The following is a 25,134-nucleotide window of genomic DNA, read 5'->3' on the forward strand; positions in this document are numbered from 1 at the left end:
GTAAAAGAAAAATGACTCCCAGCGTTTAACCCTTAGAGAGAAATATATACATATATTTAACTTGTGGATACATAAGCGGAAAAAAAACTACCAAACAAATGACTTGTCATAAATTTCTCACTTAGGTTGATACTAAATTTAAATATTATCAATTCACAAATAACCTTAAATAATAGTAAATAAAGAATATTGATGTGTGAGGATAAAAACAATTTAAATGACAAAGAATTATAGTGTGTTTAAAAATACACACTTAATCAAAATTCTAAGCCATGGAACAAGGGATGGTTAGAGTAAGACAGTATAATACACATAGGAGTGTTTAAATATTATATCATAAATAATATATGCTGGTGCCCCCTGTATGGTGAATGGATACAAGCATACTCATAAGTGTACACGAGCATATATATACAGGGAGTGCAGAATTATTAGGCAAGTTGTATTTTTGAGGATTCATTTTATTATTGAACAACAACCATCTTCTCAATGAACCCAAAAAACTCATTAATATCAAAGCTGAATAGTTTTGGAAGTAGTTTTTAGTTTGTTTTTAGTTATAGCTATTTTAGGGGGATATCTGTGTGTGCAGGTGACTATTACTGTGCATAATTATTAGGCAACTTAACAAAACACAAATATATACCCATTTCAATTATTTATTTTTACCAGTGAAACCAATATAACATCTCAACATTCACAAATATACATTTCTGACATTCAAAAACAAAACAAAAACAAATCAGTGACCAATATAGCCACCTTTCTTTGCAAGGACACTCAAAAGCCTGCCATCCATGGATTCTGTCAGTGTTTTGATCTGTTCACCATCAACATTGCGTGCAGCAGCAACCACAGCCTCCCAGACACTGTTCAGAGAGGTGTACTGTTTTCCCTCCTTGTAAATCTCACATTTGATGATGGACCACAGGTTCTCAATGGGGTTCAGATCAGGTGAACAAGGAGGCCATGTCATTAGATTTTCTTCTTTTATACCCTTTCTTGCCAGCCACGCTGTGGAGTACTTGGACGCGTGTGATGGAGCATTGTCCTGCATGAAAATCATGTTTTTCTTGAAGGATGCAGACTTCTTCCTGTACTACTGCTTGAAGAAGGTGTCTTCCAGAAACTGGCAGTAGGACTGGGAGTTGAGCTTGACTCCATCCTCAACCCGAAAAGGCCCCACAAGCTCATCTTTGATGATACCAGCCCAAACCAGTACTCCACCTCCACCTTGCTGGTGTCTGAGTCGGACTGCAGCTCTCTGCCCTTTACCAATCCAGCCACGGGCCCATCCATCTGGCCCATCAAGACTCATTCTCATTTCATCAGTCCATAAAACCTTAGAAAAATCAGTCTTGAGATATTTCTTGGCCCAGTCTTGACGTTTCAGCTTGTGTGTCTTGTTCAGTGGTGGTCGTCTTTCAGCCTTTCTTACCTTGGCCATGTCTCTGAGTATTGCACACCTTGTGCTTTTGGGCACTCCAGTGATGTTGCAGCTCTGAAATATGGCCAAACTGGTGGCAAGTGGCATCTTGGCAGCTGCACGCTTGACTTTTCTCAGTTCATGGGCAGTTATTTTGCGCCTTGGTTTTTCCACATGTTTCTTGCGACCCTGTTGACTATTTTGAATGAAACGCTTGATTGTTCGATGATCACGCTTCAGAAGCTTTGCAATTTTAAGAGTGCTGCATCCCTCTGCAAGATATCTCACTATTTTTGACTTTTCTGAGCCTGTCAAGTCCTTCTTTTGACCCATTTTGCCAAAGGAAAGGAAGTTGCCTAATAGTTATGCACACCTGATATAGGGTGTTGATGTCATTAGACCACACCCCTTCTCATTACAGAGATGCACATCACCTAATATGCTTAATTGGTATTATGCTTTCGAGCCTATACAGCTTGGAGTAAGACAACATGCATAAAGAGGATGATGTGGTCAAAATACTAATTTGCCTAATAATTCTGCACTCCCTGTAAATATATACAAGCACATATATGCACATATATACACCCATTTATGCATAGTACACTCCATGCATCAGAATAAATCTAACATTTGCAAACTTCAATGTTGCCAATAGTTGATAATGTCAAATTCTGAGTTGAATCCCCTAGGTAGCAGGCAACCACACTACTGGACTTTGCAGAACAATGCTGCTCCCAGTAGACAGCCAATCCAGTTCTTTACGCATGACAGCAGCGGATCTATGTATATAGGGAGTAATGAGGATCCAACAGGAGGAGGCTAGGGACTGTTCCCCGCAAAACCCGTGACACAGGCCTAGGATCCCTCTAACAGAAGAGCATCTGGAGCACCTCCATTCTTCACCTTCCTGCAGAGGCAAAGATAAGACTAGTTTCCAGTAAGGTGGGAGGGGTTTTTAAGGGTTCTTGGAGTTTTGGGAATCTTTCCTCCTCCTAGTGGTCAGGAGTGGAATTCCCCGGAATAAAAGCTCATGGACTCTCACCACCTTTATGAAAGAAAACAACAACAAAAATTCCTCTTTTTTTTTTTTTTTTTTTTTCCAAAAATTCCTCTTTTACATTAAGCAAGTACGTATTTTAATTTCCTTAAAGGGACACTGAACCCAATTATTTTCTTTCGTGATTCAGATAGAGCATGCAATTTTAACCAACTTTCTAATTTACTCCTATTATCAAATTGTCTTCATTTTCTTGGTATCTTTATTTGAAATGCAAGAATGTAAGTTTAGATGCCGGACCATTTTTGGTGAACAACCTGGGTTGTCCTTGCTGATTGGTGGATACATTCATCCACCATTTAAAAAGTGCTGTCCAGAGTCCTGAACCAAGAACAAAGCTTAGATGCCTTCTTTTTCAAATAAAGATAGAAAGAGAATGAAGAAAAATTGATAATAGGAGTAAATTAGAAAGATGCTTACAATGTTATGCTCTATCTGAATCACGAAAGAAAAAATTTGGGTTCAGTGTCCCTTTAAATACTTGAAAATCAAAATGAAGCTTTCATGTTTCAGATAAAACATGCAATTTTAAGAGATTTTTCAATTTGGTTCTGTTATCAAATTTGCTTTGTTCTCTTGGCATCATTTGTTGCAAAGCATATCTAGGTAGTCTCAGGAGTTGCAATGCACTACTGAGTGTTAGCTGCTGGTTGGTGGCTGCACACATATGCCTCTTGTCATTGGCTCACCAGATGTCGTCAGCTAACTCCCATAGTGCATTGCTGCTCTGGAGCTGTCTTTAACTATATACAAGCAATAGTGCATTATACAATGATTTAACAAATCTTTTTTTACACCTGTGCTCCCTTTTGTTCATTGCATATGCACTGTGAGTAGAAATAGCACAACTTTCAGATGTAAATTACAGGAAAAAGAGGCAAATAAATAGTGAACTTTAACTGCCCAATTTGTTGGCTTTACTTAAAGGGACAGTCTACTTCAACATTTTTGTTGTTAAAAAAGATAGAAAATCCCTTTATTACAAATTCACCAGTTTTACATAACGAACAGTTATATTAATATACTTTTTACCTCTGTGATTACCTTGTATCTAAGCCTCTGCAGACTGCCTCCTTATCTCAGTTCTTTTGACAGACTTGCATTTTAGCCAATCAGTGCTCACTCCTAGGTAACTCCACGGAAGTGAACACAATGTTATCTATATGGCACACTTGAAATAGCACTGTCCAGCTGTGAAAAACTGTCACAATGCACTGATATTAGAGGCAGCCTTCACAGGCTTAGAAATTAGCATATGAGCCTACCTAGGTTTTGCGTTCAACTAAGAATACCAAGAGAACAAAGCATATTTGATGATAAAAGTAAATTGGAAAGTTGTTTAAAATTACATGCCCTATCTGAATCATGAAAGTTTAATTTGTTATGTAAAATTATGATGGCCCACAATCCTCCATAATATATGGGATATATTTCCCACCACTAGGAGGAGGTCAATAATGAGATGCTTGCAATCAGTAGCCCCAGTAACAATGATAATGGTCCCAACCCAAGTATTATGCACATTGGGAAAGGGAAAATGATAGAACAAAGCTGAGGGTTCCTGGATCTTAGGCTGGACACGGTTTTGTATAAAATGACTTAGCTGCAGATTGAGTCTTTTTGTTAACATAATTAAAGTAAAAATAATTAATCTCAGTCTCCTTTTCTGACAGGTATTTCCCATTTGGCATAGTTTTCCTCATTGCTGGAAAGATCCTTGAAATGGATGATCCCACGGCTATCGGAAAAAAGCTAGGCTTTTACGCCATTACTGTGGTGTGTGGCCTGATTGTGCACGGACTCTTTATCCTCCCCCTCATGTACCTGTTAATAACTAAGAAGAATCCCATTGTATTCATCAGAGGGGTTCTGCAGGCTCTGCTTATAGCTCTGGCCACATCCTCCAGGTAACTACACTGCCAACAACACTCACATCCTGCAGGTATTACACTGCCAAGAACACACACATCCTGCAGGTGTTACACTGCAAAGCACACACACATCCTGCAGGTGTTACACTGCCAAGAACACACACATCCTGCAGGTATTACACTGCCAAGAACACACACATCCTGCAGGTGGTACACTGCAAAGCACACTCACATCCTGCAGGTATTACACTTCCAAGAACACACACATCCTGCAGGTGTTACACTGCAAAGCACACACACATCCTGCAGGTGTTACACTGCCAAGAACACACACATCCTGCAGGTATTACACTGCCGAGAACACACACATCCTGCAGGTGTTACACTGCCAAGAACACACACATCCTGCAGGTGTTACACTGCCAAGAACACACACATCCTGCAGGTGTTACACTGCCAAGCACACACACATCCTGCAGGTGTTACACTGCCAAGCACACACACATCCTGCAGGTGTTACACTGCCAAGCACACACACATCCTGTAGGTGTTACACTGCCAAGCACACACACATCCTGCAGGTGTTACACTGCCAAGCACACACACATCCTGCAGGTGTTACACTGACAAAAACACTCACATCCTGTAGGTATTACACTGCCAAGCACACACACATCCTGCAGGTGTTATACTGCCAAGCACACACGCATCCTGCAGGTGTTACAGTGCCAAGAACACACACATCCTGCAGATATTACACTGCCAAGAACACACACATCCTGCAGGTATTACACTGCCAAGAACACACACATCCTGCACGTGTTACACTGCCAAGAACACACACATCCTGCAGGTATTACACTGCCAATAACACACACATCCTGCAGGTGTTACACTGCCAATAACACACACATCCTGCAGGTGTTACACTGCCAAGAACACACACATCCTGCAGGTGTTACACTGCCAAGAACACACACATCCTGCAGGTGTTACACTGCCAATAACACACACATTCTGCAGGTATTACACTGCCAATAACACACACATTCTGCAGGTGTTACACTGCCAAGAAAACACACATCCTGCAGGTATTACACTGCCAATAACACACATCCTGCAGGCATTACACTGCCAATAACACACACATTCTGCAGGTGTTACACTGCCAAGAACACACGCATCCTGCGGGTGTTAAACTGCCAAGAACACACTCATTCTGCAGGTGATACACTGCAAAGAACACACTTTTCCTGCAGGTGTTACACTGCCAAGAACACACGCATCCTACAGGTGTTACACTGCCAAGAACACATGCGTCCTGCACGTGATACACTGCCAAGAACACACTTATCCTGCAGGTGTTACACTGCCAAGAACACACGCATCCTCCAGGTATTGCACTGCCCAGAACACACACATCCTGTAGGTATTGCACAGCCCAGAGCACACACATCCTGCATGTGTTACACTGCCAATAACACACACATCCTGCAGGTGTTACACTGCCAAGAACACACACATCCTTCAGGTATTACACTGCCAATAACACACACATCCTGCAGGTGTTACACTGCCAATAACACACACATCCTGCAGGTATTACACTGCCAATAACACACACATCCTGCAGGTGTTACACTGCCAAGAAAATCCGCATCCTGCAGGTATTACACTGCCAATAACACACACATTCTGCAGGTATTACACTGCCAATAACACACACATTCTGCAGGTGTGACACTGCCAAGAAAACACACATCCTGCAGGTATTACACTGCCAATAACACACACATTCTGCAGGTGTTACACTGCCAAGAACACATGCATCCTGCGGGTGTTACACTGCCAAGAACACACTCATTCTGCAGGTGATACACTGCCAAGAACACACTTTGCCTGCAGGTTTTACACTGCCAAGAACACACGCATCCTACAGGTGTTACACTGCCAAGAACACATGCGTCCTGCACGTGATACACTGCCAAGAACACACTTATCCTGCAGGTGTTACACTGCCAAGAACACATGCATCCTGCACGTGATACACTGCCAAGAACACACTTATCCTGCAGGTATTGCACTGCCCAGAACACACACATCCTGCAGGTATTGCACTGCCCAGAACACACACACCCTTCAGGTATTACACAGCCCAGAACACACACATCCTGCAGGTATTGCACTGCCCAGAACACACACATCCTGCAGGTGTTACACTGACAAGAACACACTCATTCTGCAGGTGATACACTGCCAAGAACACACTTTTCCTGCAGGTGTTACACTGCCAAGAACACACTTATCCTGCAGCTGTTCAACAGCCAAGAACACACACATCCTGCAGGTATTGCACTGCCCAGAACAAACACATCCTGCAGGTATTGCACTGCCCAAAACACACACATCCTGCAGGTATTGCACTGCCCAGAACACACACACCCTGCAGGTATTGCACAGCCCAGAACACACACATACTGCAGGCATTGCACTGCCCAGAACACACACATTCTGCAGGTATTGCACTGCCCAGAACACACACATCCTGCAGGTATTGCACTGCCCAGAACACACACATTCTGCAGGTATTGCACTGCCCAGAACACACACATCCTGCAGGTATTGCACAGCCCAGAACACACACATCCTGCAGGTATTGCACTGCCCAGAACACACACATCCTGCAGGTATTGCACAGCCCATAACACACACATCCTGCAGGTATTGCACTGCCCAGAACACACCCATCCTGCAGGTATTGCACTGCCCAGAACACACACATCCTGCAGGTATTGCACAGCCCAGAACACACACATCCTGCAGGTATTGCTCTGCCCAGAACACACACACATCCTGCAGGTATTGCACAACCCAGAACACACACATCCTGCAGGTATTGCACTGCCCAGAACACACACATCCTGCAGGTATTGCACTGCCCAGAACACACACATCCTGCAGGTATTGCACAGCCCAGAACACACACATCCTGCAGGTATTGCACTGCCCAGAACACACACATCCTGCAGGTATTGCACTGCCCAGAACACACACACATCCTGCAGGTATTGCACTGCCCAGAACACACACATCCTGCAGGTATTGCACTGCCCAGAACACACACATCCTGCAGGTTTTGCACTGCCCAGAACACACACATCCTGCAGGTATTGCACTGCCCAGAACACACACATCCTGCAGGTATTGCACAGCCCAGAACACACACATCCTACAGGTATTGCACTGCCCAGAACACACACATCCTGCAGGTATTGCACAGCCCAGAACACACACATCCTGCAGGTATTGCACTGCCCAGAACACACACATCCTGCAGGTATTGCACAGCCCAGAACACACACTTCCTGCAGGTATTGCACAGCCCAGAACACACACATCCTGCAGGTATTGCACTGCCCAGAACACACACATCCTGCAGGTATTGCACAACCCAGAACACACACATCCTGCAGGTATTGCACTGCCCAGAACACACACATCCTGCAGGTATTGCACAGCCCAGAACACACACATCCTGCAGGTATTGCACTGCCCAGAACACACACATCCTGCAGGTATTGCACAACCCAGAACACACACATCCTGCAGGTATTGCACAGCCCAGAACACACACATCCTGCAGGTATTGCACAACCCAGAAAACACACCTCCTGCAGGTATTGCACAGCCCAGAACACACACATCCTCACCCATGATCCCAAGTGGTTAAATAATATTGGCACATGCACAATCTGTGACCAGTGCCCAGCGGGATATTATTTTACAACCAACTAGGACAGGTAGTTTTAATGAATGCTAAGTAAATGTTCACCTTGTCTTATCATAGAAAAATATGTCAGATACAAACTAAAAGGCCAATCTAGACTGCCCATGTTTCTGTGTGAAGTGTAAGCTTTAATTAATTCTTAGGATAACTGTATATATATATATATACTATAATCGCATTTGTAACGAGTCCGTCGGTGTCGCCAGTTGCGCACGCATCCTCAAAGAAATGTTGGCTGCGCGCAGCCAAAAGAATCAACCTGGATGCAGTGAAGCTGCATCCCGGTGGATTCCGAAAATGGCAGGGTGGTATCCACCTGGATGCAAAGTAGGCAAACCCGAAGCCTTACACTGCCGATAACACACACATCCTGCAGGTGTTACACTGCCAAGAAAATCCGCATCCTGCAGGTATTACACTGCCAATAACACACATCCTGCAGGTATTACACTGCCAATAACACACACATTCTGCAGGTATTACACTGCCAATAACACACACATTCTGCAGGTATTACACTGCCAAGAAAACACACATCCTGCAGGTATTACACTGCCAATAACACACACATTCTGCAGGTGTTACACTGCCAAGAACACATGCATCCTGCGGGTGTTACACTGCCAAGAACACACTCATTCTGCAGGTGATACACTGCCAAGAACACACTTTTCCTGCAGGTTTAACACTGCCAAGAACACACGCATCCTACAGGTGTTACACTGCCAAGAACACATGCGTCCTGCACGTGATACACTGCCAAGAACACACTTATCCTGCAGGTGTTACACTGCCAAGAACACATGCGTCCTGCACGTGATACACTGCCAAGAACACACTTATCCTGCAGGTATTGCACTGCCCAGAACACACACATCCTGCAGGTATTGCACTGCCCAGAACACACACACCCTGCAGGTATTACACAGCCCAGAACACACACATCCTGCAGGTATTGCACTGCCCAGAACACACACATCCTGCAGGTGTTACACTGACAAGAACACACTCATTCTGCAGGTGATACACTGCCAAGAACACACTTTTCCTGCAGGTGTTACACTGCCAAGAACACACTTATCCTGCAGCTGTTACACTGCCAAGAACACACACATCCTGCAGGTATTGCACTGCCCAGAACAAACACATCCTGCAGGTATTGCACTGCCCAGAACACACACATCCTGCAGGTATTGCACTGCCCAGAACACACACACCCTGCAGGTATTGCACAGCCCAGAACACACACATACTGCAGGCATTTCACTGCCCAGAACACACACATTCTGCAGGTATTGCACTGCCCAGAACACACACATCCTGCAGGTATTGCACTGCCCAGAACACACACATCCTGCAGGTATTGCACAGCCCAGAACACACACATCCTGCAGGTATTGCACTGCCCAGAACACACACATTCTGCAGGTATTGCACTGCCCAGAACACACACATCCTGCAGGTATTGCACAGCCCAGAACACACACATCCTGCAGGTATTGCACTGCCCAGAACACACACATCCTGCAGGTATTGCACAGCCCATAACACACACATCCTGCAGGTATTGCACTGCCCAGAACACACACATCCTGCAGGTATTGCACTGCCCAGAACACACACATCCTGCAGGTATTGCACAGCCCAGAACACACACATCCTGCAGGTATTGCTCTGCCCAGAACACACAAACATCCTGCAGGTATTGCACAAGCAACCCAGAACACACACATCCTGCAGGTATTGCACTGCCCAGAACACACACATCCTGCAGGTATTGCACTGCCCAGAACACACACATCCTGCAGGTATTGCACAGCCCAGAACACACACATCCTGCAGGTATTGCACTGCCCAGAACACACACATCCTGCAGGTATTGCACTGCCCAGAACACACACATCCTGCAGGTATTGCACTGCCCAGAACACACACATCCTGCAGGTATTGCACAGCCCAGAACACACACATCCTGCAGGTATTGCACTGCCCAGAACACACACATCCTGCAGGTATTGCACTGCCCAGAACACACACATCCTGCAGGTATTGCACAGCCCAGAACACACACATCCTGCAGGTATTGCACTGCCCAGAACACACACATCCTGCAGGTATTGCACAGCCCAGAACACACACATCCTGCAGGTATTGCACAGCCCAGAACACACACATCCTGCAGGTATTGCACTGCCCAGAACACACACATCCTGCAGGTATTGCACTGCCCAGAACACACACATCCTGCAGGTATTGCACAGCCCAGAACACACACATTCTGCAGGTATTGCACTGCCCAGAACACACACACATCCTGCAGGTATTGCACTGCCCAGAACACACACATCCTGCAGGTATTGCACAGCCCAGAACACACACATCCTGCAGGTATTGCACTGCCCAGAACACACACATCCTGCAGGTATTGCACAGCCCAGAACACACACATCCTACAGGTATTGCACTGCCCAGAACACACACATCCTGCAGGTATTGCACTGCCCAGAACACACACATCCTGCAGGTATTGCACAGCCCAGAACACACACATCCTGCAGGTATTGCACTGCCCAGAACACACACATCCTGCAGGTATTGCACAGCCCAGAACACACACATCCTGCAGGTATTGCACTGCCCAGAACACACACATCCTGCAGGTATTGCACAGCCCAGAACACACACTTCCTGCAGGTATTGCAGGATGTGTTCTGCAGGTATTGCACTGCCCAGAACACACACATCCTGCAGGTGTTACACTGACAAGAACACACTCATTCTGCAGGTGATACACTGCCAAGAACGCACTTTTCCTGCAGGTGTTACACTGCCAAGAACACACTTCCTGCAGCTGTTACACTGCCAAGAACACACACATCCTGCAGGTATTGCACTGCCCAGAACACACACATCCTGCAGGTATTGCACAACCCAGAACACACACATCCTGCAGGTATTGCACTGCCCAGAACACACACATCCTGCAGGTATTGCACGGCCCAGAACACACACATCCTGCAGGTATTGCACAGCCCAGAACACACACATCCTGCAGGTATTGCACAGCCCAGAACACACACATCCTGCAGGTATTGCACAGCCCAGAACACACACATCCTCACCCATGATCCCAAGTGGTTAAATAATATTGGCACATGCACAATCTGTGACCAGTGCCCAGCGGGATATTATTTTACAACCAACTAGGACAGGTAGTTTTAATGAATGCTAAGTAAATGTTCACCTTGTCTTATCATAGAAAAATATGTCAGATACAAACTAAAAGGCCAATCTAGACTGCCCATGTTTCTGTGTGAAGTGTAAGCTTTAATTAATTCTTAGGATAACTGTATATATATATACTATAATCGCATTTGTAACGTGTCCGTCGGTGTCGCCAGTTGCGCACGCATCCTCAAAGAAATGTTGGCTGCGCGCAGCCAAAAGAATCAACCTGGATGCAGTGAAGCTGCATCCCGGTGGATTCCGAAAATGGCAGGGTGGTATCCACCTGGATGCAAAGTAGGCAAACCCGAAGCCTTAAAAAAAAAAAAAACGCAACCGCGCGCAAGCAATAAGTACAAATAACCTAACCTCCCGCACAAAGTATTAAAGGGACACTGAACCCAAATTTTTTCTTTCGTGATTCAGATAGAGCATGAAATTTTAAGCAACTTTCTAATTTACTCCTATTATCAAATTTTCTTCATTCTCTTGGTATTTTTATTTGAAATGCAAGAATGTAAGTTTAGATACCGGCCCATTTTTGGTGAACAACCTGGGTCGTCCTTGCTGATTGGCAGATAAATTCATCCACCAATAAAAAAGTGCTGTCCAGAGTTCTGAAGCTTAGATGCCTTCTTTTTCAAATAAAGATAGCAAGAGAACAAAGAAAAATTAATAATAGGAGTAAATTAGAAAGTTGCTTAAAATTGCAAGCTCTATCTGAATCACTAATGAAAAAATTTGGGTTCAGTGTCCCTTTAACAAACACCAAAACTGCAAAATCCCTCATTGCAAAATAATAAAGTAATTAACTCCTAATCCGCAAATAACATAATTAAAATATTAACCCCTTAACCGCAAACCCCCCACATTGCAATAAACCTAATGACCTATTAACCCCTAAACCAACAAACCCCCACATCGCAATAAACCTAATGAACCTATTAACCCCTAAACCGACAAGCCCCCACATTGCAATAAACCTAATGAACCTATTAACCCCTAAACCGACAAACCCCCACATCACGACAAACCTAGTTAACCTATTAACCCCTAAACCGACAAACCCCCACATCGCAATAAACCTAATTAACCTATTAACTCCTAAACCGCCAACCCCCCACAATGCAAATAACTAATTTAATTACTAAGCCTCCTAACCTAACACCTCCTAAATTAAACCCAATACTAAGTTACACTTAAATAAACCTAACATTAAATTACAAAAACTTAAAAAATTACCAAAAAATAAGCAAAATTATCAAAAATAAAAAAAATTAAACCTAATCCCTATGAAAATAAAAAGCCCCCCCAAATAAAAACACCTCCTAAACTACCAATAGCCCTTAAAAGGGCCTTTTGTAGGGCATTGGCCTAAGTTAAACAGCTCTTTTACATTTAAAAATTATTAAATCCCCCATAACATTAAAAAATAAAAAAAATAAAAAAAAATAACACTAAAAAAAAACATAAGGGGCGTTTGTATGGGCATTGCCCTTAAAAGGGCATTTAGCTCTTTTACTGCCCTTAAAAGGGCAATCAGCTATTTTCCAGCCCATTAAATCCCTAATCTTAAAAAAAAAGAGAAAAAAAATCCTAACACTAAGCCCCAAATAGGTACTCACCGTTCCTAGCGGGTCCATCATCTTCTATCTTCATCTGGAGCAAAGGCGGCGCGGAGCTGGATCCTCAGCAGCGGTGGTCCAATAGATTAGGTTTTTTTGGGCTGAAAAAAGCAGATTGCCCATATAAGGCCAATGCCCATACAAATGCCTCTTTAGGGGCAATGGGTAGTTTAGGTTTTTTTATTTTGGGGGGTTTGGTGGGTGAGGGGTTTTACTGTTAGGGGGTAATTGGTAATTTGTTTAGGTAAAAGAGCTAAAAGGGCTATTGGTAGTTTAGTATTAGATTAGGGGGTGTTTTTATTTTTGGGGGGGATTTATTTGTGTAATTCTTGTATTTCCTTACAGTATTTGTCCTTACCACCTCTACTGGAAGTCTGTTCCATTAATGAAACAAACTTTCTGTAAATAAGTACTTACCTAATTACTCCTAAACCTACTACCCTCCGACTTGACCACTTAATATACAGGAAGAGTTTTATCATATAGGGTTAGCATGAAGATCTAATAGACAACACACTGCTCTGTTTGCTGTGTGTTACTGAAGTGCCCCTTGTGATTGTGATTGTACATGTTCCCTGTAGGGTTAGTAAAGTGCCTATGTGGCATTACTGCAGGCTCTGCTGAGGATTTAGTACTTTCTGTGTTGTGGAGCTAGAACATTTACTCTCCGGGATTACAACATCCTTATTGCAGCTTAAAAACTTGCCCCAGAGTCTTACAATAGTTCCCTTTACCCTGAATATAAACCCATCTGCGCATTTAATGAATACCTGCAGTTTAACATATATCTTACCCACAAATGTGTTCTTGGACCAATATATGTTCTGTTCTGGTGACGCTCTGTGTCTCTAACCTATTCTGTCTATGTCTCGCCAGTTCTGCTACTCTGCCAATAACATTTAAGTGCCTTCTTGAGAATAATCACATAGACCGGCGAATCGCCCGCTTTGTATTGCCTGTGGGTGCCACCATCAACATGGATGGAACAGCCCTTTATGAAGCAGTGGCTGCCATTTTTATTGCCCAAGTGAATAACTACGAGCTGGACTTTGGACAGATTATCACAATTAGGTGAGTAGGTGATAAGGTTCAGTTAATAAAACAGTTTAGCTCTTGATTGTTTTAATTGTGCTCTTGAGCTTACAGCATAAACAAGAGTATTGGCTTTCAACTGTTGCATTTGTTAGTTTTAGATAAATATCTGATAGTGCTGGCATATTGTAGGGCATGATTCATATAGAGCAGTAGGAGGGATATAGAGAGAAGTTATAGGTTGCAATAGTGGGCATCAGTGACGTGCAGGGAGGTCAGAGGCTGGTGAGGCACTGGCTATGATACTCCTGAGAAACACACATATATATATATATATAATATAGGGAGGATTATATAGAGCGATAAGAGACATTAAATAGACTGGTCGTATAGTGCAATAGGAGGTGCTATAGGCTAGAGTAATATGAAGCAATAGGAGGATTTATAGTTAGGTGTTATATAGAGAAATAGGTGAAGATATTGGGAAGGTGATATGTAATGGTATTAGGAAGGTCTTGAGGAGCCATGGGACTTATATGAAGAAACTAGAAACATTATAGACAGAAGTCTAAGCAGTTAATGATACATGTCTGGCTAAGAACAGAATTCAGGGATATGATGCTTTGTGTCAAGTGGTCTTGTCTTATTCTATTAATGTAAGTTCAGTTTTAATTCAGGTAGGATCTGTATAGGTTAAACTTGATGGATTTTGTCTTCTTTCAACTTCCCATCTAGTATGTTATTATGTTACAGTGGGAATCATTATGGATTGTATGATTCTTTAAAGAGAATTATAGAAAAAATATTTAATGGAGAAGTAAACCTAAAGCCAGTCAGCAATATTTCCAGAAAGTTCACATTCCCATTGAGAGCGCTATCTGCTCTCAAAGTAAAATAACACGGGTTAGCATGCGTATTACAAGTTAAAATAAAAATGTAGTGCTCGAGCAAAAGTCCAATGCGCACTAACTTCAGGGTCTATATTACATATACGGCATAGGTTTCAGTGCAACTGCTGTAAGTCGGATAAACTGGTGACGTTCAGAAATGTACGGAAATAGTAATTTCTGGAGTCACCAGTGACTTACGACAGTTTATGAACTGTTGATGCCTAAGAAAAATTAAAAACAAATGTTTAATCACCCGTAAAAGTCTAACCCGCCTCCCAAAAATGAACCTGACACGTCAAAATCCCTATATTCACCATTCCCCCACATCACAACTAATATTAAAATGTATTAACCTCTAAACCGCCATCCCCCCACATCGCAATCTACCTATTTAAACTATTAACCCCTAATCCTAATTTGAACAGCCAATAGGATTTAAGTAGCCCTCATCCTTTTGGCTGATTTGAAATTTTCAGCCAATAGGAATGCAAGGTACCCCAATATAAAGCGGGTACCTTGCATTCAATCTTAAGTGTGCGGCGGACAATCGCATGAAGAGAACCCTCCACGTCGGATGCCCGGCTTCCGCGCCACTGGGATGAAGATGGAAGATGGTCCTGCCCTGGAAGTAGATCTTCGCTGCCTTGATGAAGATTTTGCTCCACCTGGAAGAAAATGGATGTTATGACTTCAGGAATGGTAAGTACATTTTTTGGGGTTAGTGTTAGTTTATTTTTTTGGGGGGGGGGGGCTGATTGCCCTTTTAAGGTCCTTTTAAAAATTTTTTAGAGTTAGGTCATTTTTATTTTGGGGGGTTGGGTGGGTGTGGAGTTTTACTGTTAGGGGTTAATTCATATTTTTTTTATGTAAAAGAGCTGATTTCTTCAGGGGTATTTGTAGTTTAGTGTTAGATTAGGGGGTGTTTCTCCAACATAGGTGTGTCCGGTCCACGGCGTCATCCTTACTTGTGGGATATTCTCTTCCCCAACAGGAAATGGCAAAGAGCCCAGCAAAGCTGGTCACATGATCCCTCCTAGGCTCCGCCTTCCCCAGTCATTCTCTTTGCCGTTGTACAGGCAACATCTCCACGGAGATGGCTTAGAGTTTTTTGGTGTTTAAATGTAGTTTTTATTCTTCAATCAAGAGTTTGTTATTTTAAAATAGTGCTGGTATGTACTATTTACTCTGAAACAGAAAAGAGATGAAGATTTCTGTTTGTAAGAGGAAAATGATTTTAGCAACCGTTACTAAAATCGATGGCTGTTTCCACACAGGACTGTTGAGAGGAATTAACTTCAGTTGGGGGAAACAGTGAGCAGACTTTTGCTGCTTGAGGTATGACACATTTCTAACAAGACTTGGTAATGCTGGAAGCTGTCATTTTCCCTATGGGATCCGGTAAGCCATTTTTATTAAATGAGAATAAAGGCCTTCACAAGGGCTTTAAAGACTGGTAGACATTTTTCTGGGCTAAAACGATTGATATATAAGCATTTTTAATACTTCATAGTTTTGAGGAGTTATTTTATTCTTGGGAATTATGTAAAATAACCGGCAGGCACTGTATTGGACACCTTTTTCACTGGGGGCCTTCTCTAATCATAGGCAGAGCCTCATTTTCGCGCCTCTATTGCGCAGTTGTTTTTGGGAAGCAAGACATGCAGATGCATGTGTGAGGAGCTCAGATACATAGAAAAAGCTTACCGGAGGCGTCATTTGGTATCGTATTCCCCTTTGGGCTTGGTTGGGTCTCAGCAAAGCAGATACCAGGGACTGTATAGGGGTTAAATATAAAAACGGCTCCGGTTCCGTTATTTTAAGAGTTAAAGCTTTCAAATTTGGTGTGCAATACTTTTAAGGCTTTAAGACACTGTGGTGAAATTTTGGTGAATTTTGAACAATTCCTTCATACTTTTTCACATTTTCAGTAATAAAGTGTGTTCAGTTTAAAATTTAAAGTGACAGTAACGGTTTTATTTTAAAACGTTTTTTGTACTTTGTTATCAAGTTTATGCCTGTTTAACATGTCTGAACTATCAGATAGACTATGTTCTGTATGTGGGGAAGCCAAGGTTCGCCTTTCTGGACAAGCATTACCAGTTTGTGGCACTTCCATTCGGATTAGCCACTGCTCCAAGAATTTTCACAAAGGTACTAGGGTCCCTTCTAGCGGTGCTACGACCAAGGGGCATTGCAGTAGTACCTTACTTGGACGACATACTGATTCAAGCGTCGTCCCTACCACAAGCAAAGGCTCATACGGACATTGTCCTGGCCTTTCTCAGATCTCACGGGTGGAAAGGGAACGTAGAAAAAAGTTCTCTATCTCCGTCAACAAGAGTTCCCTTCTTGGGAACAATAATAGACTCCTTAGAAATGAGGATTTTTCTGACAGAGGCCAGAAAATCAAAACTTCTAAGCTCTTGTCAAGTACTTCATTCTGTTCCTCTTCCTTCCATAGCGCAGTGCATGGAAGTAATAGGTTTGATGGTCGCGGCAATGGACATAGTTCCTTTTGCGCGAATTCATCTGAGACCTTTACAACTGTGCATGCTCAGTCAGTGGAATGGGGATTATACAGACTTGTCTCCGACGATACAAGTAGATCAGAGGACCAGAGATTCACTCCGTTGGTGGCTGACCCTGGACAACCTGTCACAGGGGATGAGCTTCCGCAGACCAGAGTGGGTCATTGTCACGACCGACGCCAGTCTGGTGGGCTGGGGCGCGGTCTGGGAACTCCTGAAAGCCCAGGGTCTTTGGTCTCGGGAAGAATCTCTTCTCCCGATAAATATTCTGGAACTGAGAGCGATATTCAATGCTCTCAAGGCTTGGCCTCAGCTAGCAAAGGCCAAATTCATACGGTTTCAATCAGACAACATGACGACTGTTGCGTATATCAACCATCAAGGGGGAACAAGGAGTTCCCTGGCGATGGAAGAAGTGACCAAAATCATTCAATGGGCGGAGACTCACTCCTGCCACTTGTCTGCAATCCACATCCCAGGAGTGGAAAATTGGGAAGCGGATTTTCTGAGTCGTCAGACATTTCATCCGGGGGAGTGGGAACTCCATCCGGAAATCTTTGCCCAAATTACTCAATTGTGGGGCATTCCAGACATGGATCTGATGGCCTCTCGTCAGAACTTCAAGGTTCCTTGCTACGGGTCCAGATCCAGGGATCCCAAGGCGACTCTAGTAGATGCACTAGTAGCACCTTGGACCTTCAACCTAGCTTATGTATTCCCACCGTTTCCTCTCATCCCCAGGCTGGTAGCCAGGATCAATCAGGAGAGGGCATCGGTGATCTTGATAGCTCCTGCGTGGCCACGCAGGACTTGGTATGCAGACCTGGTGAATATGTCATCGGCTCCACCATGGAAGCTACCTTTGAGACAGGACCTTCTTGTTCAAGGTCCGTTCGAACATCCGAATCTGGCCTCACTCCAACTGACTGCTTGGAGATTGAACGCTTGATTTTATCAAAGCGAGGGTTCTCAGATTCTGTCATTGATACTCTTGTTCAGGCCAGAAAGCCTGTAACTAGAAAAATCTACCATAAAATATGGAAAAAATATATCTGTTGGTGTGAATCTAAAGGATTCCCATGGAACAAGATAAAAATTCCTAAGATTCTATCCTTTCTTCAAGAAGGTTTGGAGAAAGGATTATCTGCAAGTTCTTTGAAGGGACAGATTTCTGCTTTATCTGTTTTACTTCACAAAAAGCTGGCGGCTGTGCCAGATGTTCGAGCTTTTGTTCAGGCTCTGGTTAGAATCAAGCCTGTTTACAAACCTTTGACTCCTCCTTGGAGTCTCAATTTAGTTCTTTCAGTTCTTCAGGGGGTTCCGTTTGAACCCTTACATTCCGTAGATATTAAGTTATTATCTTGGAAAGTTTTGTTTTTGGTTGCAATTTCTTCTGCTAGAAGAGTTTCAGAGTTATCTGCTCTGCAGTGTTCTCCTCCTTATCTGGTGTTCCATGCAGATAAGGTGGTTTTGCGTACTAAACCTGGTTTTCTTCCGAAAGTTGTTTCTAACAAAAACATTAACCAGGAGATAGTCGTGCCTTCTTTGTGTCCGAATCCAGTTTCAAAGAAGGAACGTTTGTTGCACAATTTGGATGTAGTTCGCGCTCTAAAATTCTATTTAGATGCTACAAAGGATTTCAGACAAACATCTTCCTTGTTTGTTGTTTATTCTGGTAAAAGGAGAGGTCAAAAAGCAACTTCTACCTCTCTCTCTTTTTGGCTTAAAAGCATCATCAGATTGGCTTACGAGACTGCCGGACGGCAGCCTCCTGAAAGAATCACAGCTCATTCCACTAGGGCCGTGGCTTCCACATGGGCCTTCAAGAACGAGGCTTCTGTTGATCAGATATGTAAGGCAGCGACTTGGTCTTCACTGCACACTTTTACTAAATTTTACAAATTTGATACTTTTGCTTCTTCTGAGGCTATTTTTGGGAGAAAGGTTTTGCAAGCCGCGGTGCCTTCCATCTAGGTGACCTGATTTGCTCCCTCCCATCATCCGTGTCCTAAAGCTTTGGTATTGGTTCCCACAAGTAAGGATGACGCCGTGGACCGGACACACCTATGTTGGAGAAAACAGAATTTATGTTTACCTGATAAATTACTTTCTCCAACGGTGTGTCCGGTCCACGGCCCGCCCTGGTTTTTTAATCAGGTCTGATAATTTATTTTCTTTAACTACAGTCACCACGGTATCATATGATTTCTCCTATGCAAATATTCCTCCTTTACGTCGGTCGAATGACTGGGGAAGGCGGAGCCTAGGAGGGATCATGTGACCAGCTTTGCTGGGCTCTTTGCCATTTCCTGTTGGGGAAGAGAATATCCCACAAGTAAGGATGACGCCGTGGACCGGACACACCGTTGGAGAAAGTAATTTATCAGGTAAACATAAATTCTGTTTTTTATTTTGGGGTGGCTTTTTTGTTTTTATAGGTATATGTATTATATTAGGTTTACATTTTTTTTATTTTGGATAATTTTTTTTATTTTTTTTTGTAATCTTAGATTATTTTATTTTTTGTAATATTAGATTTTTTAATTTAATCTTGTTTTTTTATTTAAAGATATATTATTAATTTTTAAAGTTAGGATTTTTTATTTTATGTAATTGTAGTTAATTGGAGTTAATTTAGGGGGTTTTAGGTTAGGGGGCTTAGTGATTAGATTAATACTTTGCGTTGTAGGGGGATGGCGGTTTAGGGGTTAATAGGTTAATTAGGTAGATTGCGTTGTGGGGGTTGGCGGATAAGGGGTTAATAGTGTTAATAGGTAGATTGCATTGTGGGGGGTTGGCGGATTAGGGGTTAATAGGTAGAATGCGTTGTGGGGGTTGGCAGATTAGGGGTTAATAGTGTTAATAGGTAGATTGCGTTGTGGGGGTTGGTGGATTAGGGGTTAATAGGTAGATTGCGTTGTGGGGGTTGGCGGATTCGGGGTTAATAGTGTTATTAGATACATTGCGATTTTGAGGTTGGCGGATTAGGGGTTAATACATTTATTAGTTATTGCAGTGGAGGTATGGCGGTTGAGAGGTACATATTGCGCATGCGTTAGGTGTTTGTTCAGACTTCCAGGGAGTTACGGTGCTCATATATTCAGCGCAAGGCTTGCTGCCCCTGGATATGTGTGGTGATGTCAATATGGAATAACATTTCTCCATTTGCACCGCGTAAGTCCTTGAGCTGAATATGTAATACCGACTTGCGACGCCAGTTCTATGTTACTTTATGGGAGTAAAAACAGCGGGCGACGGGTAAAATTTAAGTGCTGCATTTGTATGCGGTGCCGTATATGTGATCGCTACATCCGTCTAAAAATAGCCGACACTGGCTTTTGCGGGCGACGCCACATATGTGATCGAGCCCTAGGACTTCGGATATCACAATTGCGCTAACTTCTCCCCATAGGCTTCTCACGCGCTAACCTGACACCACATTACACCAACTGCGCTAAACTCGAAGGTAGTTATGGGTACTTTAAATTCCAATATTCTGCACATAGAAGCAAATGTTCTTTTTATTTTAATATATATTTATATATATAATTATTATTTTTTCTAAATATATCTATACCTATCTATTTGAATACAAACACACACACACACATATATACAGTATATATATTGTAGATACAGATATATAGAAATATATAGAAACATCTATTTTAAAATAAAAAGGATTTTTTTTTTATACGTGAAGAACATTCAGATTTAAAGGGATAGGAAAGTCAAAATTAAACTTGCACGATTCAGATAGAGCAGGTCATTTTAAGACACTTTTAAATTCACTTCTATTTTGAAATGTGCTTAGTTTTCTTGGTATCCCTTGTGTTGGGTATCCCTTGTGTTGAAAGAGAATACGCACATATCCTACACTAGTAGGAACTGCTGCTGATTGGTGCCTGCACACATTTGTCTCTTGTGATTGGCTAATTAGATGTGTTCAGCTAGCTGCCAGTAGTGCAATGCTGTTCCTTCGGAAAAGGATAAATAGAGAGTGAAGGCAATTTGATAATAGAAGTAAATTGGAAAGTTGTTTAAAATCTTACGTTCTATCCAAATAATGAAAAAAACATTTGGGGTTCCCTGTCCCTTTAAAATATTTCTATTCAAAACACATTAAAAATTAATACAAATGATAATGCCTGTTTCAAGGTATTTAACTGGAAAGGGCTCAAAAGTGAATGTATGTGTATATATATATATATATATATATATATATATATATATATATATATATATATATATATATATTCAAAGGTGGATACAGCGCCTATATGTCCAATATACTGATGTGGTATGTGAGGAATAAAAGATGGGAAAAAGCAAATAAGAACATAGAAAATAAAAGAAAAAATAAAAGAAAAATATATATATATTAAAATAAAATAACAATAAAAAGTCCAGCTAAAAATAGCATATAAAATATATGAACTCTGAAACGATGTTCATATGAGTCCTAGAAGTAATATAAATCGTAGTGAATCTCCAGATGTAGTGGTTGTATAGATATAGTTGGTATATAATACCCTTACCAGATCTTACCTCAATCGAATGAGGTAAGTATGCCGCACTGGGGGTATATATAGATGATTGGGTTTCCTCCTTGTATCCTGCTTGTGATGTTCGTTGACCTCTTGGAGTATGCAGGGATATGCCTCTGATGATGAATAGATCCCTTGTACTTCCTATGGATTCGTGGTTGGCCTCTTGGAGTGCTCTTTCTGCTCTGGTATTAACTTTCTCCGGCGTGAGGATACCTACTTTTCCCATTAGGCAGTGTAGATCATGACATAAATAGAATAGCACATAATTTAGATCCCAATCAGTAACCTTGATGCTTTCAGCAAACATAAAGTGTCTTTAAATCCAGAGTAGTCCCAGTTGGCAAATCAGATCACAAACAGCAGACTTGATAGTTTAAGTAAATGAAAAGTGTATTTAAAACCAGAGAGCAAATCCAGCATTATATTTAGATCCCAAACAGTAGTCTTGATGTTTTCAGCATGCACAAAAAGACTCTAAATCCAAAGGTAAAATAGATTTAAGGAGGTAATCCAACATTCAACAATATATATATATACTATGTAGCCGGTGGCCTAGCACTCCTTCCACACCTGTGTTGCCTGTGCCTGGGTGCAATCCTCAGTTAAGAATGTAGAGAAGCTATGTAGATGACTCCGTTTTTCTTGTTGGGAGTTCGTCTAACAGTGCACGCACTATTGAAGATTATGAATTGTCTTGAAGAAGGCCTCTGGATAGGCCGAAACGTCGACATTCTTTAAAATATGAAATTGATATTATGAATAAAGAATACAGATTGTATAAAGTCCTGTGAGTGCCCTCCATCTACATAGCTTCTATATATATATATATATATATATATATACCGTTACCGTATATATATATATATATATATATATATATATATATACCCAGTATCTCACAAAAGTGAGTACACCCCTCATATTTTTGTAAATATTTTATTATATCTTTTCATGTGACAACACTGAAGAAATGACACTTTACTGCAATGTAAAGTAGTGAGTGTACAGCCCGTATAACAGTGTAAATTTGCTGTCCCCTCAAAATAACTCAACACACAGCCATTAATGTCTAAACCGTTGGCAACAAAAGTGAGTACACTCCTAAGTGGAAATGTCCAAATTGGGCCCAATTAGCCATTTTCCCTCCCCGGTGTCATGTGACTCGTTAGTGTTACAAGGTCTCAGGTGTGAATAAGGAGCAGGTGTTAAATTTGGTGTTATCGCTCTCACACTCTCTCATACTTGTCACTGGAAGTTTAATATGGCTCCTCATGGCAAAGAACTCTATGAGGATCTGAAAAAATAATTGTTTCTCTACATAAAGATGGCCTAGGCTATAAGAAGATTGCCAAGACCCTGAAACTGAGCTGTAAAACGGCGGGCAAGAACATACAGTGGTTTCACAGGACAGGTTCCACTCAGAACAGGCCCCGCCATGGTCGACCAAAGAAGTTAAATGCACGTGCTCAGAGTCATATCCAGAGGTTGTCTTTGGGAAATAGACGTATGAGTGCTGCCAGCATTGCTGCAGAGGTTGAATGGGTGGGGGGTCAGCCTGTCAGTGCTCAGACCATACGCCGCACACTGCATCAAATTGGTCTGCATGGCTGTTGTCCCAGTAGGAAGCCGCTTCTAAAGATGATGCACAAGAAAGCCTGCAAACAATTTGCTGAAGACAAGCAGACTAAGGACATGAATTACTGGAACAATGTCCTGTGGTCCAATGAGACCAAGATTAACTAATTTGGTTCAGAGAGGTGTCAAGCATGTGTGGCGACAACCAGGTGAGGAGTACAAAGACAAGCGTGTCTTGCCTACAGTCAAGCATGGTGGTGGGAGTGTCATGGTCTGGGTCTGCATGAGTGCTGCCGGCACTGGGGAGCTACAGTTCATTGAGGGAACCATGAATGCCAACATGTACTGTGACATAATGAAGCAGAGTATGATCCCCTCCCTTTGGAGACTGGGCCGCAGGGCAGTATTCCAACATGATAACAAACCCAAACACACCTACAAGACGACCACTGACTTGCTAAAGAAGCTGAGGGCCTAAACCCTATTGAGCATCTGTGGGGCATCCTCAAATGGAAGTTGGGGGAGCGCAAGGTCTCTAACATCCACCAGCTCCGTGATGTTGTCATGGAGGAGTGGAAGAGTACTCCAGTGGCAACCTGTAAAGCTCTGGTGAACTCCATGCCCAAGAGGGTTAAGGCAGTGCTGGAAAATAATGGTGGCCACACAAAATATTGACACTTTGGGCCCAATTTGGACATTTCTACATAGGGGTGTACTCACTTTTGTTGCCAACGGTTTAGACATTAATGGCTGCGTGTTGAGATATTTTGAAGGAAAATTGTAGCAAAGTGTAATTTCTTAAGTGTTGTCACATGAAAAGATATAATAAAATATTTACAAAAATGTGAGGGGTGTAATCACTTTTGTGAGATACTGTGTATATATATATTTATATATAGATGAGTGTGTGCGTATATAAGTGTATACATGTGTATTTATGTGTTTATATATATGTTTATATATATATATATATATATATATATATATATGTGTGCACAGTTTACTTCAGGTCTCAAATTGTACTAAATATTTTAGCGTCTCTCTCTGGAGCGCAAACTTTCGACTTATAATACCAGCACAAATAAGTGCTGTTGCGATATCTATTGGAAGTATAGGCTGCGCTTGAGCAAAATCGGGCACTCTAACCCTTTTCTTGGACTTGTAATAAGAAAGTTGCCCACTAATTGTAGCATGGTCAAGCGAACCTGGTTATCGCATGCTCGCTATCATTAGCGTGCCACTTTCGTACCTAGCCCAATGTGTAGAGATAACCATAAAGATAGATAGAAGCCCCTGGGCTTGATATTTATTAGAGCGTCTTTCTGCACATGTAACCATCACCTGGCAGGAAAGGAGAATCTAGAGCTGTGATTATATCACAGTCTCTCAGTATTTAATTACGAGAATATAATGTTTAACTATGTTATAAAAAAATGTGCAATATATTTTTATTTACTTTGCCCATTTTTCTCTAATATTGTGCTCTTTCCAGTTCCTGTTAGAAGTGGAAGTGTAAAATCTTATTTTGTAACAAATGTATGTATTTCTTGTACAGGGAGTGCAGA

General features: G+C 42.2%; 1 protein-coding gene across 2 annotated transcripts in view; it reads left to right on the forward strand.

Annotated features, from left to right (window-relative positions):
* The window catches only part of SLC1A7 (solute carrier family 1 member 7), a 291,573-nt gene that overhangs the window by 232,319 nt on the left and 34,120 nt on the right, over positions 1 to 25,134 (forward strand). For both annotated transcript variants that reach the window (XM_053693457.1, XM_053693458.1), the window contains 2 exons: positions 4,160 to 4,393; positions 13,871 to 14,065. In XM_053693457.1, the coding sequence (XP_053549432.1) occupies positions 4,160 to 4,393; positions 13,871 to 14,065 (429 nt within the window). The remainder of the gene's footprint in view (positions 1 to 4,159; positions 4,394 to 13,870; positions 14,066 to 25,134) is intronic.

Source organism: Bombina bombina, chromosome 10, assembly GCF_027579735.1.
Source record: "Bombina bombina isolate aBomBom1 chromosome 10, aBomBom1.pri, whole genome shotgun sequence".
Classification (NCBI taxonomy): domain Eukaryota; kingdom Metazoa; phylum Chordata; class Amphibia; order Anura; family Bombinatoridae; genus Bombina; species Bombina bombina.